This window comes from Siphateles boraxobius, unplaced genomic scaffold, assembly GCF_051911475.1.
Source record: "Siphateles boraxobius isolate OS27281-9 unplaced genomic scaffold, OSU_SipBor_1 102, whole genome shotgun sequence".
NCBI lineage: Eukaryota > Metazoa > Chordata > Actinopteri > Cypriniformes > Leuciscidae > Siphateles > Siphateles boraxobius.
In genome coordinates, this window is record NW_027508703.1 from 1,200,001 (window position 1) to 1,217,500 (window position 17,500).

Sequence of the window (17,500 nt, forward strand, 5' to 3'; positions counted from 1 at the left end):
GTGTGTGTATTAGAGAGAGAGAGAGAAGATATTGTGTGTGAGTGTGTGTGTGTGTGTGTGTGTGTATTAGAGAGAGAGAGAGAGAAGAGATTGTGTGTGTGTGTATTAGAGAGAGAGAGAAGAGATTGTGTGTGTGTGTGTGTGTGTATTAGAGAGAGAGAGAGAAGAGATTGTGTGTGTGTGTGTGTGTGTGTGTGTGTGTTAGAGAGAGAGAAGAGATTGTGTGTGTGTGTGTGTGTGTGTGTGTGTTTGTGTGTGTGTGTTAGAGAGAGAGAGGAGATTGTGTGTGTGTGTGTGTGTGTGTGTTAGAGAGAGAGAGAGAGGAGATTGTGGGTGTGTGTGTGTGTGTGTGTGTGTGTGTGTGTGTGTGTGTGTGTGTGTGTGTGTGTGTGTTAGAGAGAGAGAGAGAAGAGATTGTGTGTGTGTGTTAGAGAGAGAGAGAGATAAGAGATTGTGTGTGTGTGTGTGTGTGTATTAGAGAGAGAGAGAGAGAAGAGATTGTGTGTGTGTGTGTGTGTGTGTGTGTGTTAGAGAGAGAGAAGAGATTGTGTGTGTGTGTGTGTGTGTGTGTGTGTGTGTGTGTGTGTGTGTGTGTGTGTGTGTGTGTGTGTGTGTGTGTGTGTGTGTGTGTGGGTGGCTCTGGTCACCTGTGGCCAGCCGTCTCCTGAGCTCGATGACGGCACCGAGGTCACAGTCCACTGAAGCGTAGGCGTGTGGGATACTGCTCTTGGACTGAGTTAGTCTCTGAGCGATGACTCTCCTCACGTTAGAGGCCGTCACGTCTGTGAACGTGCCCTGAAAACACAACACACTCGTCTCTGAGGACTCTCAACACACACACACAGATCGCTCAAGCTTCACAAGAGTTCGGGAAGTTCACGAGCCTGGAGGATATACGCTGACCACTGATCATTTTATATTATAATACATCATTTCACATTAAAGGGATAGTTCACCCAAAAAATAAAAATTACCCCATGATATACTCACCCTAAAGCCCTCCTAGATGTATATGACTTGTTGTTTCAAATGAATACAATCAGAGTTATATTTAAAAAATGTCCTGGCTCTTTCAAGCTTTATAATGGCAGTGAATGGAGGATGAATCCCCCCAAAAAAGTGCATCTATCCATCATAAAAGTAATCCATATGCCTCCGGGGGTTAATAAAGGCCATCTGAAGCAAAGCCATGCGTTTGTGTAAGAAAAATATCCACTTGTAAAACGTAATAAACTAAAATAACTAGCTTCCAACAGACGGTTGTACGCAAGTCGACTTGCGCTAACGAGTAAGTTCCTGCGCGATGCAGGAGCAGCGTAAGATTTGACAAACTCCAGCTCCTCTTCTCTTCGATTGAAATCCTCCAACATGCGTCTTTAATAATTCTCATTTTAGATTTCTAATTTGTGACGTGAGTTTTGTCTGGCTCCATCCTCTGCGCTTCCGCTTCGTCGATGCGTCATGTCAGAAGTTACTCTTTAGACGTAAATCGATGCATAGGCAGTCTGCCGGAAGCTAGATTTTTTAGTTGCTTAAGTTTTAAATATGGATATTTATCTCACACAAACACATGGCTTCCCTTCAGAAGGACTTTATCAACCCCGTATTTTTAGCTCTCGTGACAGCTGTTAATGTAGCAGGCGTAAGGCCCTATAGAAAGTGTGTGTGTGTACAGAGAGGATCTGGGCTCACCGGCACTAAAGGTCTCCCGGGCACAGAGACGGGTGTGTGTGTGTGTGTGTGTGTGTGTGTGTGTGGACAGAGAGGATCTGGGCTCACCGGCGCTGCAGGTCTCCCGGGCACAGAGACAGGGGTGTGTGTGTGTGTGTGTGTGTGTGTGTGTGTGTGTGTGTGTGTGTGTGTGTGTGTGTGTGTGTGTGTGTGTGTGTGTGTGGACAGACAGGATCTGGGCTCACCGGCGCTGCAGGTCTCCCGGGCATAGAGACGGGTGTGTGTGTGTGTGTGTGTGTGTGTGTGTGTGTGTGTGTGTGTGTGTGTGTGTGTGTGTGTGTGTGTGTCTGTGTGTGTCTGTGTGTGGACAGAGAGGATCTGGGCTCACCGGCGCTGCAGGTCTCCCGGGCACAGAGACGGGTGTGTGTGTGTGTGTGTGTGTGTGTGTGTGTGTGTGTGTGTGTGTGTGTGTGTGTGTGGACAGAGAGGATCTGGGCTCACCGGCGCTGCAGGTCTCCCGGGCATAGACACGGGTGTGTGTGTGGGGCGTCCCGTGGCCGGGGGAGGCGCTGTGAGCGGGACAGGAGGAGGAATAGCTGCTGGACGCCCTTTATCAGACCGATTCAACAGCTTCACTGCGTCTCTGAAAAAAGAACAGCGCAGATCATCACTGGAACAACCTACTTACTGAGCAGATCGACCAATCACCCGATCAATATCACAGAGATCTCCACACTGAGCAGATCGACCAATCACCTGATCAATATCACAGAGATCTCCACACTGAGCAGATCGACCAATCACCTGATCAATATCACAGATCTCCACACCGAGCAGATCGACCAATCACCTGATCAATATCACAGATCTCCACACCGAGCAGATCGACCAATCACCCGATCAATATCACAGATCTCCACACCGAGCAGATCGACCAATCACCTGATCAATATCACAGATCTCCACACCGAGCAGATCGACCAATCACCCGATCAATATCACAGATCTCCACACCGAGCAGATCGACCAATCACCCGATCAATATCACAGATCTCCACACCGAGCAGATCGACCAATCACCCGATCAATATCACAGATCTCCACACCGAGCAGATCGACCAATCACCCGATCAATATCACAGATCTCCACACCGAGCAGATCGACCAATCACCCGATCAATATCACAGATCTCCACACCGAGCAGATCGACCAATCACCCGATCAATATCACAGATCTCCACACCGAGCAGATCGACCAATCACCCGATCAATATCACAGATCTCCACACCGAGCAGATCGACCAATCACCTGATCAATATCACAGATCTCCACACCGAGCAGATCGACCAATCACCTGATCAATATCACAGATCTCCACACTGAGCAGATCGACCAATCACCTGATCAATATCACAGAGATCTCCACACCGAGCAGATCGACCAATCACCTGATCAATATCACAGATCTCCACACCGAGCAGATCGACCAATCACCCGATCAATATCACAGATCTCCACACCGAGCAGATCGACCAATCACCCGATCAATATCACAGATCTCCACACCGAGCAGATCGACCAATCACCCGATCAATATCACAGATCTCCACACCGAGCAGATCGACCAATCACCGAGCAGATCGACCAATCACCCGATCAATATCACAGATCTCCACACCGAGCAGATCGACCAATCACCCGATCAATATCACAGATCTCCACACCGAGCAGATCGACCAATCACCCGATCAATATCACAGATCTCCACACCGAGCAGATCGACCAATCACCCGATCAATATCACAGATCTCCACACCGAGCAGATCGACCAATCACCTGATCAATATCACAGATCTCCACACCGAGCAGATCGGCCAATCACCTGATCAATATCACAGAGATCTCCACACCGAGCAGATCGGCCAATCACCCGATCAATATCACAGATCTCCACACCGAGCAGATCGACCAATCACCTGATCAATATCACAGATCTCCACACCGAGCAGATCGACCAATCACCCGATCAATATCACAGATCTCCACACCGAGCAGATCGACCAATCACCCGATCAATATCACAGATCTCCACACCGAGCAGATCGACCAATCACCCGATCAATATCACAGATCTCCACACCGAGCAGATCGACCAATCACCCGATCAATATCACAGATCTCCACACCGAGCAGATCGACCAATCACCCGATCAATATCACAGATCTCCACACCGAGCAGATCGACCAATCACCCGATCAATATCACAGATCTCCACACCGAGCAGATCGGCCAATCACCCGATCAATATCACAGATCTCCACACCGAGCAGATCGACCAATCACCCGATCAATATCACAGATCTCCACACCGAGCAGATCGACCAATCACCCGATCAATATCACAGATCTCCACACCGAGCAGATCGACCAATCACCCGATCAATATCACAGATCTCCACACTGAGCAGATCGACCAATCACCTGATCAATATCACAGATCTCCACACCGAGCAGATCGACCAATCACCCGATCAATATCACAGATCTCCACACCGAGCAGATCGACCAATCACCTGATCAATATCACAGATCTCCACACCGAGCAGATCGACCAATCACCCGATCAATATCACAGATCTCCACACCGAGCAGATCGACCAATCACCTGATCAATATCACAGATCTCCACACCGAGCAGATCGACCAATCACCTGATCAATATCACAGATCTCCACACTGAGCAGATCGACCAATCACCTGATCAATATCACAGATCTCCACACCGAGCAGATCGGCCAATCACCTGATCAATATCACAGAGATCTCCACACCGAGCAGATCGACCAATCACCTGATCAATATCACAGATCTCCACACCGAGCAGATCGACCAATCACCCGATCAATATCACAGATCTCCACACCGAGCAGATCGACCAATCACCCGATCAATATCACAGATCTCCACACCGAGCAGATCGACCAATCACCCGATCAATATCACAGATCTCCACACCGAGCAGATCGACCAATCACCTGATCAATATCACAGATCTCCACACCGAGCAGATCGGCCAATCACCTGATCAATATCACAGAGATCTCCACACTGAGCAGATCGACCAATCACCTGATCAATATCACAGAGATCTCCACACTGAGCAGATCGACCAATCACCTGATCAATATCACAGATCTCCACACTGAGAAGATCGACCAATCACCTGATCAATATCACAGAGATCTCCACACTGAGCAGATCGACCAATCACCTGATCAATATCACAGATCTCCACACTGAGCAGATCGACCAATCACCTGATCAATATCACAGATCTCCACACCGAGCAGATCGACCAATCACCTGATCAATATCACAGATCTCCACACCGAGCAGATCGACCAATCACCTGATCAATATCACAGATCTCCACACCGAGCAGATCGACCAATCACCTGATCAATATCACAGATCTCCACACCGAGCAGATCGACCAATCACCCGATCAATATCACAGATCTCCACACCGAGCAGATCGACCAATCACCCGATCAATATCACAGATCTCCACACCGAGCAGATCGACCAATCACCCGATCAATATCACAGATCTCCACACCGAGCAGATCGACCAATCACCGAGCAGATCGACCAATCACCCGATCAATATCACAGATCTCCACACCGAGCAGATCGACCAATCACCTGATCAATATCACAGATCTCCACACCGAGCAGATCGACCAATCACCTGATCAATATCACAGATCTCCACACCGAGCAGATCGACCAATCACCTGATCAATATCACAGATCTCCACACCGAGCAGATCGACCAATCACCTGATCAATATCACAGATCTCCACACCGAGCAGATCGACCAATCACCTGATCAATATCACAGATCTCCACACCGAGCAGATCGACCAATCACCCGATCAATATCACAGATCTCCACACCGAGCAGATCGACCAATCACCTGATCAATATCACAGATCTCCACACCGAGCAGATCGACCAATCACCTGATCAATATCACAGAGATCTCCACACTGAGCAGATCGACCAATCACCTGATCAATATCACAGATCTCCACACCGAGCAGATCGACCAATCACCCGATCAATATCACAGATCTCCACACCGAGCAGATCGACCAATCACCCGATCAATATCACAGATCTCCACACCGAGCAGATCGACCAATCACCCGATCAATATCACAGATCTCCACACTGAGCAGATCGACCAATCACCTGATCAATATCACAGATCTCCACACCGAGCAGATCGACCAATCACCTGATCAATATCACAGATCTCCACACCGAGCAGATCGACCAATCACCTGATCAATATCACAGATCTCCACACCGAGCAGATCGACCAATCACCCGATCAATATCACAGATCTCCACACCGAGCAGATCGACCAATCACCCGATCAATATCACAGATCTCCACACCGAGCAGATCGACCAATCAAATCCTCCAGAACTAAAACTAATGACTACTTTAAAATAGTAATTGGCAGATTCTGCTTTGATTAACTGGACAAAAAAGCCTAAATCTATTTACTGTATTTCATTAAAAAAAAATGTTATCCAGATCTTGCAAAACGTCCAATAAATAATCTGCAACTTAAACGCAATAAATCAAATATATAGCCTAAGTAATTTCTAATAAAATAAATAAAAATGTTTTATATTGCTTGCTCAAATAATTATTGCAATATAAATTGCAGATTTCTACGAAATCCCGAAGATGCCATGCATTATAATTTTTTCTTGTTTTCTCATGATCTCAACATAATAAAACTGTCCGTCTCGACATAACCGTTATCAACACTAATAAAACTGTACATGAATCTATCAGTAGCGCTGCACATCTGTAAGATCAATAACATGACAACACACACGTTTAACTGACACTCACAACACAAATATTCCTGTGTTCATATTTTTAGAAACCTAGGCTGATGGACCAATCACATTGTCATGGGGAATATATACATATAATATATAGTTCTACTGTAGCTGTATATTGCAGCTGAACGCTCATCTTCAGTGGATCTGAGTTATTAATCGGTGTCAGTTTCTGCGTTTCTATGGACACCCAGAGGAGGGAGAACGGGTTGCCATGGTAACGTGTGTTACAAATGAGACTGTTCAGTGTGTGTGTGTGTGTGTGTGTGAGAGAGAGACTCACTCTTTAGTGATGAGGCCGCGTGGTCCTGTAGCTTTGGCCAGACGAGGATCTAAACCATGAGTGTCCAAAATGTGTCTTGCAGCAGGACTCAAGCGTAACCTGTTCACACACACACAAAGCAAACGCACCTCTTTACTGTCACATGACACTAGGATTACTCTTTTATTGGCTTCTGAACTCCTGCAGTTCTGTTGCCATCTCACATTCATGAAGAGAACAGTATCTTCTCCATGTTCATCAGTGTGTGCTGTAACCTGCTGTGATGGACATACGTGACAGGTACTGATTATGAGCTTTATTTAATGTTGAAAGAATTTAATGCGAGTTAGAATATAATTGAATCACATATGAAAGCAACAATAGAAAATTTACCTCAGATCTTAAAAATACATGAAAGGAATCAAGAACATTCTCAATCTGGATTTAGGCCTAATTATTCGACAACTAGTGCGCTTCTAAACTTGACTGACGATGTATATTCAGCATTAGATAGTGGTGACCTTACAGGGGACATCTTTATCAATCTTAAGAATTATACTTCAAAAGCCCACTCTATGGCTCTATCCTAATCATTTACTACTTAATAGAGTTAAATCTCATACCATGGTTTTTGGTAAAAGTGTAAAATGCAGAATTTACTTGCACTAGCGTAACTGGTAGTCAAGGCTGTTGTTGTATGTTTTCTTGCGTTGTATGACAGCCAATCAGAGAGCCGAGCGTGAGCCTCTGCGTCATCGTTTATAAAGTCCTCCATTTTGACCCGTCTTCACTAAAACGCCCTCCGGAGATTCAAAACGCAAAACGGGGTCGGCAGCGTTTCTAAACTTCTCCGTTTTAGGTCTTCGTTTTGCCGTTTTAGTCTGGACGGGAGGAGCAAACGTAGCAAAAGATCTCCGTTTCTAAACTGAAACGTAGTAGTGTGGATGGGGCCTTATTTTCAAATGTGTACATTTTAATTACCCTAATTATGTGAGACAGTATTTGATATCATATTCTTCATCATATCATTGAAGACATTCTTCACATTATTTTTTTATAAGAAAGCATTTAGGTTTAAGGCTCCTGCAATTTACCTTTAAATGTATGATCTTTGACTTCATTTTATATGTTTTAAAATGGTTTGTTTCGTTGTTTTGAAACTTCTTGAAATTGCTTTAGATGATATATCTATGATTATATTTATTAATGCTAAGCGAAAAAAGTTATTTCTGTAGTGGTGTGTTTGTTGTTTTGAATTAGGTGATAGTTGTTTTTGTTTTGTGTTATGTTATTTAACTTTTGTGTATTAGGACCCCCTTGAAAACTTGTTATCTTACAAACTTATTTTATAACAAAGACCGTTTCAGTCACTCTGTATGTATTTTTAATCAAGTAAAAATTGAGTAATATTTATTCATCTGATTATGTGCTTATCCGTTAGGTTGTGAGTGGTACGCCTGCAGAGAGACTCCGCCCACATGCTCTTCTGATTGGCTGTCACAGGTTGGCAACAATTCAATGCTAAATAAATATACATGTACAACACGAGGATGATTTTATGCTCTATAATTAACAGTATGATATACTAGTAATATGGTTGTTTACACAGAAAGATGATGAATATTACAATGTTTAGACCAGTGTTTACTATGAAATACTGTGTTCGTGGATATGTGCTCAAACGTAGATATTTACAATGTGCAAAATAATAATGTTTTACTGTGAGTGTGTTTTCATTGTTGTTTTACAGGGATCAGATGCCACTGATGAGTCTGACTCAAACTTTTACATGAGTTTCTTCAAACTGTTTTTCTCTCATGTTTTTCTACATGAACATGAAAAGCAAACACCTTGGAAATGACAGGTATGGTGAACAGGAACTGTTTTAGGAATGGAACAAATGTGTGTGACTGTTCAAGTCTCTGTCTTTAGATCAGTGTGTTCAATAATGTGCCTTTTTGTCCTTCGTTACGTAACGTTGGATTGTGTTGTATTGTAAATAAATCCAAACAATCAAAATGCCATTCTTTTCTCCACATTTTTTGTTCTGGTTCCCTCACAGTCCCACCTGATAGGGCCATTAGGGGAGGGTCTTTCCAGGTCACATCAATATTCATGATGATTCACGCCCTCCCCGCATACAGCTTCCTTACGCAAAACATGTCTTACAAATTTTAAATCAATATATAGTTTTATGTGAATGTGAGGGCAGGACGATTTTCACATAATTTTTCATTTGAGCAGTGTACTTCATGTTATGGATGACACACTACTAGATTATACATGTTTGTTGAATTTAATCAAGGGTGTGCTCATTTTTGAAAAACTGCCTAATTTACAAATTTTAAATACATTGATGATATAGTTTTCTAACTATTAACTTACTGTAACTATTGTATATTAACTTATTGCAATAGAGATTCAAATATATCTTCATGTTCAGAGGGTGTAAATTTATACCATGCTCTGAATATAAAAACACTCACAAACAACAGACCTAGTTTGACAGAAAACATTAAGTTACTGACTGTTTGTGTGCTGAAGTGACCGGAGCCAGGGGAGGGGTGGAGTCAGCAGCAGTGGGCGGAGCTACAGTGGGCGGAGCTACAGCAGGTGTGACGGGCTCAGGCGCTGGAATCTCCACCTGTTTCCAGTCTTCACCTTCAGCGGCCATCAGAGCGATGAGAGTCCCCAAACGCACACCTCGACTGCCCTCCTGCACCTGAAACGCCTCACGCATCAGCCAAACGTACCTATTCATATTCATTCGGTCACAAGTAGCGTAAATCACTGGAGGAGGCAGATTAATATGCAAATAATGTAACGTTATGAAATCATGAAATGCTTTCTGACAAAGTGCTGTTTATCTATGCGCATTTTCACAGAACTATATAGGCTACTCCGCTATACACTATACACTACTCCGCGTGCAGATAATACATAATTAATTTCCACAAAGCGGTATATTTAGATGTGTATTAGCGAAATAATTGCTATGTAGTAAATAATAATATAAGGTTGTTTAAACAAGATAATCTTGTCACAAGTTTCATTCAGTGGCCGTGCTTGAGCATTCCTGATCATCAAACCAGTGAGTGCTCAGCAATATGAACAAACTTTTTTTCGAGACTAATGGTGAGCAAATACAACAGATAAAGAATTAAATTCAACGCTTTTATTTTCAACATGCACTCATTCATGTCTGTTTTATTTAATTCATGTAAAGTTACGTCTTTATTGGGGCAGGACATGACGGATTACGCTATACGTGACTCCATGAGTTCGTCTCAATTTTTTAGAACCAAGCTGCATAAATAAACTATATCAGGCATTTATGTCTCAAACATCATTTCTGCATGCCTGTTATGTTAAATAAAGTTGAATAATTAAAGCAAAGCAAGTAGAACATATACTTTACGTGTGCACAGAGTACTTGTTGACTGATCTCCTCAGACGCGGATGCAATGGCGGAATTCTCAAAACGGCCAAAACGGCGCCGTTTATCGGCAGATCCGATATTACAAAACCGATACCCAGTTATGGGAAAATGCTTAAATATCGGGAAAAATAAAAAATACTTCTGTTCACCCGGCAATATAGTCAACAAATGAATTACTTTATAATGATATGGCAATATACTTTAGTGTTATGTATTCATACCGTTTCGCTGTGGGTGTTTTAAATGCGCGTCTGAAGTGTCAGCGCTCTCTGTGCAGCGTGTTCTCTCCTTGCTGCGTGCTAACGTCAACAACTCAGCCAGTGATAGTTTGTTATTTGTCCTCTAGAGGGCGCTCTTGCTCTGTATAATACCAGCAGTCTCTTCTCAGCGCTCTCGTACTGTGTAATGATCCGCACACTTCTCAGCCGCTCCAGCAACGGACGCAACCCGGAAAAACTATCGGTGTGGATTTTTACCGATAACGATATTTACACCAATCAACTATCGGTGCCGATTAATCGGCAAAACCGATTAATCGTCTAGTCTGTTTTATTGTGGCAATCAAGTAAAGCACTGATATTTCCATATCATTCAACATACTTAAGTTACTGAGGCAGATTTACAGAGTTCAGTCTCACTATTCATATAGCGTTTCTGTATTCACTCTGAAGCTTCACTATGGATTGAATTAGAGATGCTCCGATCAGCATTTTTGGGGCCGATCACCGATTACCAAAATCATGATCTGCCGATTGCCGATCACTGCCGATCACAGAATGGCAGGGGAATGGGAATCTTTTATCTATAATCTAGCAGACATTGCACCATTTGTAGAAATGAAAGAGGGGGAGAGGGAGGGGAGGGGTCTACAGAAAATAGGCTACAGTCAAAATCTTGAAGAACCACCAAGTGTTTATTTAATTGTATTTAGAAAATGAGTAACATAAAATTATTCCAAACAAAGAGACGTCAGGCAGACCAACACACATCAGATCAGCTTAATGGGAGGGGATCGAAGTTACACTTAGACATACTCAGAAATTGTAGCCTCTTAATACACCCACTACATTTACTAATTGGCAACAAAATGTACAACTTGTTACACCAAAACTGGCTACTGACAAATGGACAAAACTATGGCAAGTTTTTGGATTTTTTTATCATAGGTTCATTTAAAAATATATATTGTATAATATGACTTGTTGTTTATATTTGTTTTGTTTTATTGTATATGATATTTGTATTTTTATAATATAATTTTTACCATGAAAATAGCTTTGAATGCTGACATGGCATTAAATAAAATAATCTGAATCTGATGTAGTTGAGGAACCAACTACATCAGATCAAAAAATAAATAAATACCACCACCACTTTTGAAACGTCTCGCGGCACGGATTTACCAATATAAATAAATAAAACATCTCCAGTTAACTAGCAGAGCATTCATTTTGTTCATTTATTAAACAAGAGGCGATCTAGCGCTGAAATGTTTGTTTTTTTATCAAGTGAATGAATGATCAAAGTGCTCGTTGCGGCAGCGATCAGTGGCGCAGATACCGCGTTCTGTTGTGGCTCGCGCGGTGCACGGTCTTCACTCGGACGCGCGCTTCAATCCGTTGGGAGACTCCCTATTCGTTCCGGTGAAGGGGAACTCATGTTGCCACTGCCAAGCTCCACTCTGCTGTTGTGTGCCCGTGCGCCGCGCATGCAGGTGGGAAAAAGTCGCGCAAGAAATTTATGTCACGTGATCTGCTTTTTTGATCGGCGCTTTTGGGGTTCGCCGATCAATCTATTTTTAGCCAATATCGGCCGATCATGATCGGCGTCCGATCAATCGGAGCATCCCTAGATTGAATAGCTCCACACACACACACACACACATAAACACACACACACACTCTCACACACTCACCAGTATCTTAGCGAGGACTCCGTCCTCACTGGACTCCATGACCACCACAGCTTTATCGGTCTCGATCTCACAGAGAGCGTCACCGGCGGCCACATCATCACCTGCTCAAACACAGTAAACACAGTTGTGCTGCTCATATTCACTACAGTTAGGAGTGTGAATATATCTGTCAGCTACCCAAGACACACTTCACATGTGTGTATTAGGGGTGTGAAGGTACATGTGTTCGTCCTGAACATCACGGTGCGTACACCACGGTTCAGTGCATACAGTCAGTCACAGCGATACACACCACAGTCCAGCAGGGGGCGAGCATAAGTGAACACACCCATGCTAAAGTTGACTAAAAAGAGGAATAAATGCCTTACTTATAAAAATGAGGAAAAATCAAACCTTTAAGGACACCTATTTTCTTTGTGAATGAATAATGTATTGTAAATAAATAAATGTTCTTCCTTAAAATACAGGTTGCGTAAGTCAGGACACCCCTATGTTAAATTCCCATAGAGACAGCAGATTTTTATTTTTAAAGGCCAGTTATTTCATGGATCCGGGATAATATGCATCCTGATAAAGTTCCCTTGGCCTTTGGGATTAAAATATCCCCACAATCTTCTCCATACCTAGAGATTGGCATGGTGTTATTTCAGTTAGCCTGATAGCTGGTTTGATTTGCATTGAGAGACGATCTTATGGAAAGTACCCCATTCCGGTCTCAAAGATGATTTTTTATTCCTCTTTTTAGTCAACTTTAGCATGGGTGTGTTCACTTATTCTAAGCACAGTATATACACTAAAGTTTTGGGACGTCTGCCTTTACATGCACACATGAAGTTGCTGATCCGTAGGGTTTAATATGGAGTTGCAAGTACAATGCAATATCACTGGCGAAGCAAACATCCACAAGCAAATGAAAGGCGCTTCCCGAAGTTGGCCACTCTAGTGATCTCTGTATTCCCGGGACATCTGTGCCATCGGAGACCCAGACTCACCCCACATCATGTAGACATGTTACTTTGTTTAAAGTAAAAACTAGACAAGCTGTGGATTGAGGTAGGCCTGCTATTTTTATTTGACGAAGAAAACGGTAGTCTGATGAAAAAAAAGCAGTTTTTTCCAAGCTTCAAACTGATTCAGTGTTTTCTTTTTGTCATCTTAATTTGTTAATTATTTAAGTTAAAAAATATATTTAGTGTTGGTCTATTTTAGGTGTGAAGGTTCACACACGCTTCTTGAGACACACACACACACACACGCAAGGTCTCTCGCTCAATTTCGGACCCTGGACTTGCCCATCGAATCGCCAGACAGAGAAGGGTGATTCGTAAGATTCACAGTATCTGTATAACGTCTTTGTACGAACTGACCATTAATATTACCCTAAAACAAATCCTGTCCAGCTGATCCTCTGCACACAGGGTTACTTCAGGACAAGCACAAACTACATGCTTGGTGTCTCTATACTGAAGAGTTTTCCCTCTCTAATGTCTCACCGCCAACATCAGTCTGAGATGTAAATGGGATTCTTAGCAACACAGTTAGCCATGTTTGCACACTATATGGTCACATGTAAGTGGACAGCCAAACGCCACATCTGTATGAAACACTTGTTTCATAGGCATTAACAGAGAGTCGTGCTCTAAACACGGACGGTCTCATTCACACAGCATGAGTGAGGTCACTCACACACACACACACACACACACACACACACACACACACACACACACACACACACACACACAGGTCAAGCACTCACCTTCTTTCTTCAGCCACTTGACGATGTTTCCCTCCTCCATAGTGGGCGAGAGCGCTGGCATCTCCACCTTCAGAGGAGCGACCCCTGCTGCACACACACAGCACAACACACACATCAACACAACAGAACCCTGCTTGACACACACATCATCACAACCAGAGGCTCGCAGGTTATACATTCATCAAAGAGGATTCAATATAAAGTCATAGAAATGGCCCGATCTGATCCTGACTGATCAACCCCTGAAAACCCCTCGTCATCCATAACTCCATCAAGGTCAGCCAGCAACCTTGGGGTTGCAATTGATGATCAACTGAACTTCACAGACCACATTGCTAGAACCAGAGACTCTTTATATAGAGACATGCCACTTCCTCAATCCTCAATACAACTATATAGGGAAAACCCGTAACGCCAAAGATGGCGGCTGTATGCACATGTCCCGCCCCTCCCACTGGAAAGCCAATCGTCTGCCTTTAACAGTCAAGCCGGGAAACATTTAAGCCTAGCGTCTGGTTCTACTGACGCATGCGCACAGTTGAGGTTTGAGACAGCGGAAAATACGTTACTGTTTGAAAAGGCGGCAGATTTGATATGCAGTGTATGTGTGTGTAATCACCCGCATATTGATAGCGGCTCCCTGATGCCCGAAAATTAGTTCAAATCTCCCAGAATCTCGAGCGAGCGAGAGCGCGCACATACTGTTCTTCAAGCCGTGTAGCGCGCGCGGCAGAGCGGGAGTGAACCCTTGCGAATGCGTAGTAAAAGTATAACCTGTGGAGGAAAAGGCGTTTTAAACCTTATTTTGGGGCAAAGTCATCAAACTTTTTAAGCGACTTTTATCATATTTCTATACATGCAGTTTTTATGTCCCGCTGACCAGTGAAAGTGCAGTTCTGACTCTCTGCCCATTCATTTAGACAGGAGCCTGGTCTTGTTAGTCCGAAATAGCGGCCCGGAGGCGTCGCCAAGATGGCGGCCGAGTGGCATGACTTGCCTAAAAGGACTTTGCTAGAACTGAGGATCAGGCACTTCCTATCAGAGCTACACAACTCCTTGTACAAGCACTTGTTCTATCCAGACTGGACTATTGTAATGCTCTCCTGGCTGGTCTTCCAGTAATTGATCCAGATGCTGCAGCCAGAATGGTCTTTATCGAGCCGAAGAGACACACGTCACTCCTCTCCTCACTAAATTGCACTGGTTGCCAGTTGCCGCTCGCATTAAATTCAAGGCACTGACGTTTGCCTACAGAACATCCACTGGCACTACTCCTTCTTACCTAAACTCATTACTTCAGACTTATGTGCCATCCAGAAACTTGCGCTCTGCTAGCGAATGTCGTCTTGTGGTACCATCTCAAAGAGGCACAACATCTCTTTCTCGGACCTTTACCATGACTGTTCCCTGTTGGTGGAATGATCTGCCTAACCCAACCAGAGCTTCTGAGTCAGTAGCCACTTTCAAGAAACTGCTGAAGACGTATCTTTTTCGGCAGCACTTGGTCCAGTAATACTAACACTTTCTCTTCTATTCTATTTTTATTTAGTAAAAAAAAAAAAGACTGCGTTAGATTAAACTGAGAGGGGTCATGGCACTTATATATTGTTGTCCTACTGTTAGTTTAACTGATTCTATTGCTCTCATTTGTAAGTCGCTTTGGATTAAAGTGTCTTTTAAATTAATAAATGAATGTAAATGAAAAACAACCCCACACCATAATCCCCCCTCCACCAAACTTTACTCTCGGCACAATGCAGTCAGGCAAGTCCCGTTCTCCTGGCAGCCGCCAATGACTCGCCCATCGAAGCGTGACTGGTCACTCCAGAGAACACGTCTCCACGGTCCTAGAGTCCAGTGCTTTACACAACTGCATCCCACGCTTTGCATTGCGCTTGGTGAAGTGTGGCTTGGATCAGTTGCTCGGCATGGAAACACACTGTTCTCGAGCTAATCTGAAGGCCACAGGAGTGTGGAGGTCTGTAGATGTCGACTTCTGTGCACTCTGAGCCTCAGCATGCGCTGGCCCGCTCTGGGACTTTACGTCTCTGAGTTCCTGAATGCTTCCTATGTGTTATAATACCACTAACAGTTGACCGTGGAAGATGTAGCAGTGAGGAAATTACAATTATGAGAACTGAGCTGGACGATGACATCACGTTTCCTCCAGAGCGGCTATATATCTATATATGAACTACATTAATAACTTTTTTTACAACAAAAAAGAAACATCACTGAACTTACTTAAGATGGACTATATTTTCCTGGGAAACTGTATTGCATTTTTTTCCTGTTATCTCTGTAAAGCTGCTTTGAAATAATCAGTATTATAAAAAGCGCTATATAAATAAAGCTGACTTGGGGAAATTTCACAAATGGACTTATTGCACAGGTCAACCGATCACGGTCCCAGGCTAGAGTTCACTGAGCTCCTGAGAGCCGTTCTCACACAGATGTGTGCAGAAGTGTTGAGTTACACCCGTGGCCATGGCAGGAACTCTGAACTCAATGCTTCTGCCAATATACTGTATTTAAACTGAATACTAAATATAAATTAATTAATAAGTAATTTTAAGTTTATAATGAGATTTTGGACATGAATACACAGGAAATGGTGCTTTCAACCTTAATATCTTATTTTTTACAATGCTAATCAGTGTAACTAAAAACGCTAATGTCCATGGATCAGCACATCACATGATCATGAAGGTGACGCTTACATCAAACCTGTTCTCCACACGTCCTGCTTTATTTGAGCCACAAATGTTCTGCTTCCCGTTTTATGGATGATTCGGATCAATTTTACAGTGAAAAAGGGCATGAAAAACTTTCATAATTACATTATAAATGTGACGGCCCAGAGAACAATCACACACTTCTGCAGCAGAGCAAATATTGATCAATGTCACAATCATCCGATTAATGTTTAAACCTCACGACATGATCAGATGATCAGAATGAGACGAGACATTAATATGCTGTATGTGACCGTATTTCTGTGAGCTCATCACTACAGGAGAATGACGGCCGAACACAGAAATACTGCACAAATAAACACATTTTAACATACATGTTTTGTATTCATTATCATACACTGAAAATATTCAATCTTGTAGCTTGAAATTGTGGCATCTGTGATTTGGAATGATTGCCAGATTGTTTAAAATCTCTGCATTTGGTTTTGAATAACAGAATATGCTTATGTTAAACTCAGAGCCATATATCTCTGGTTAAACTTACAGCCGATGTGATCACGTGACGGCAGATCAATCTCAGCGCCACACATTTCTATTAGTCATAATAACAACAATAACAAGTGCATCAATTCATGACACTCATTAATGTAAGATCAAATCACTGTTTTGTTTTGGCAACATATTTGACCGAAGATTAAAATCTTATGTTTTCTTAGACTTGCTCAGGAAGTAATTGTTTATTATGAATATGGCAGTCATCCAGTGTGCAGTATTATGATCTGATCCGTCACTGTACTGAACTGTGGAGCAAAGACACAGTAATATCT

General features: G+C 43.0%; 1 protein-coding gene across 2 annotated transcripts in view; it reads right to left on the bottom strand.

The window, feature by feature from the left end:
* The window catches only part of pdhx (pyruvate dehydrogenase complex component X), a 49,627-nt gene that overhangs the window by 31,822 nt on the left and 305 nt on the right, over positions 1–17,500 (bottom strand). Inside the window, exons 2-7 of one of the 2 annotated variants that reach the window (XM_077245557.1) lie at positions 13,978–14,064; positions 12,219–12,319; positions 9,393–9,586; positions 6,886–6,984; positions 2,173–2,314; positions 648–795 (exon numbers count right to left, since the gene is read on the bottom strand). In XM_077245557.1, coding sequence (XP_077101672.1) covers positions 648–795; positions 2,173–2,314; positions 6,886–6,984; positions 9,393–9,586; positions 12,219–12,319; positions 13,978–14,064 — 771 coding nt within the window. The remainder of the gene's footprint in view (positions 1–647; positions 796–2,172; positions 2,315–6,885; positions 6,985–9,392; positions 9,587–12,218; positions 12,320–13,977; positions 14,065–17,500) is intronic. The other variant, XM_077245566.1, reaches the window with a different exon arrangement.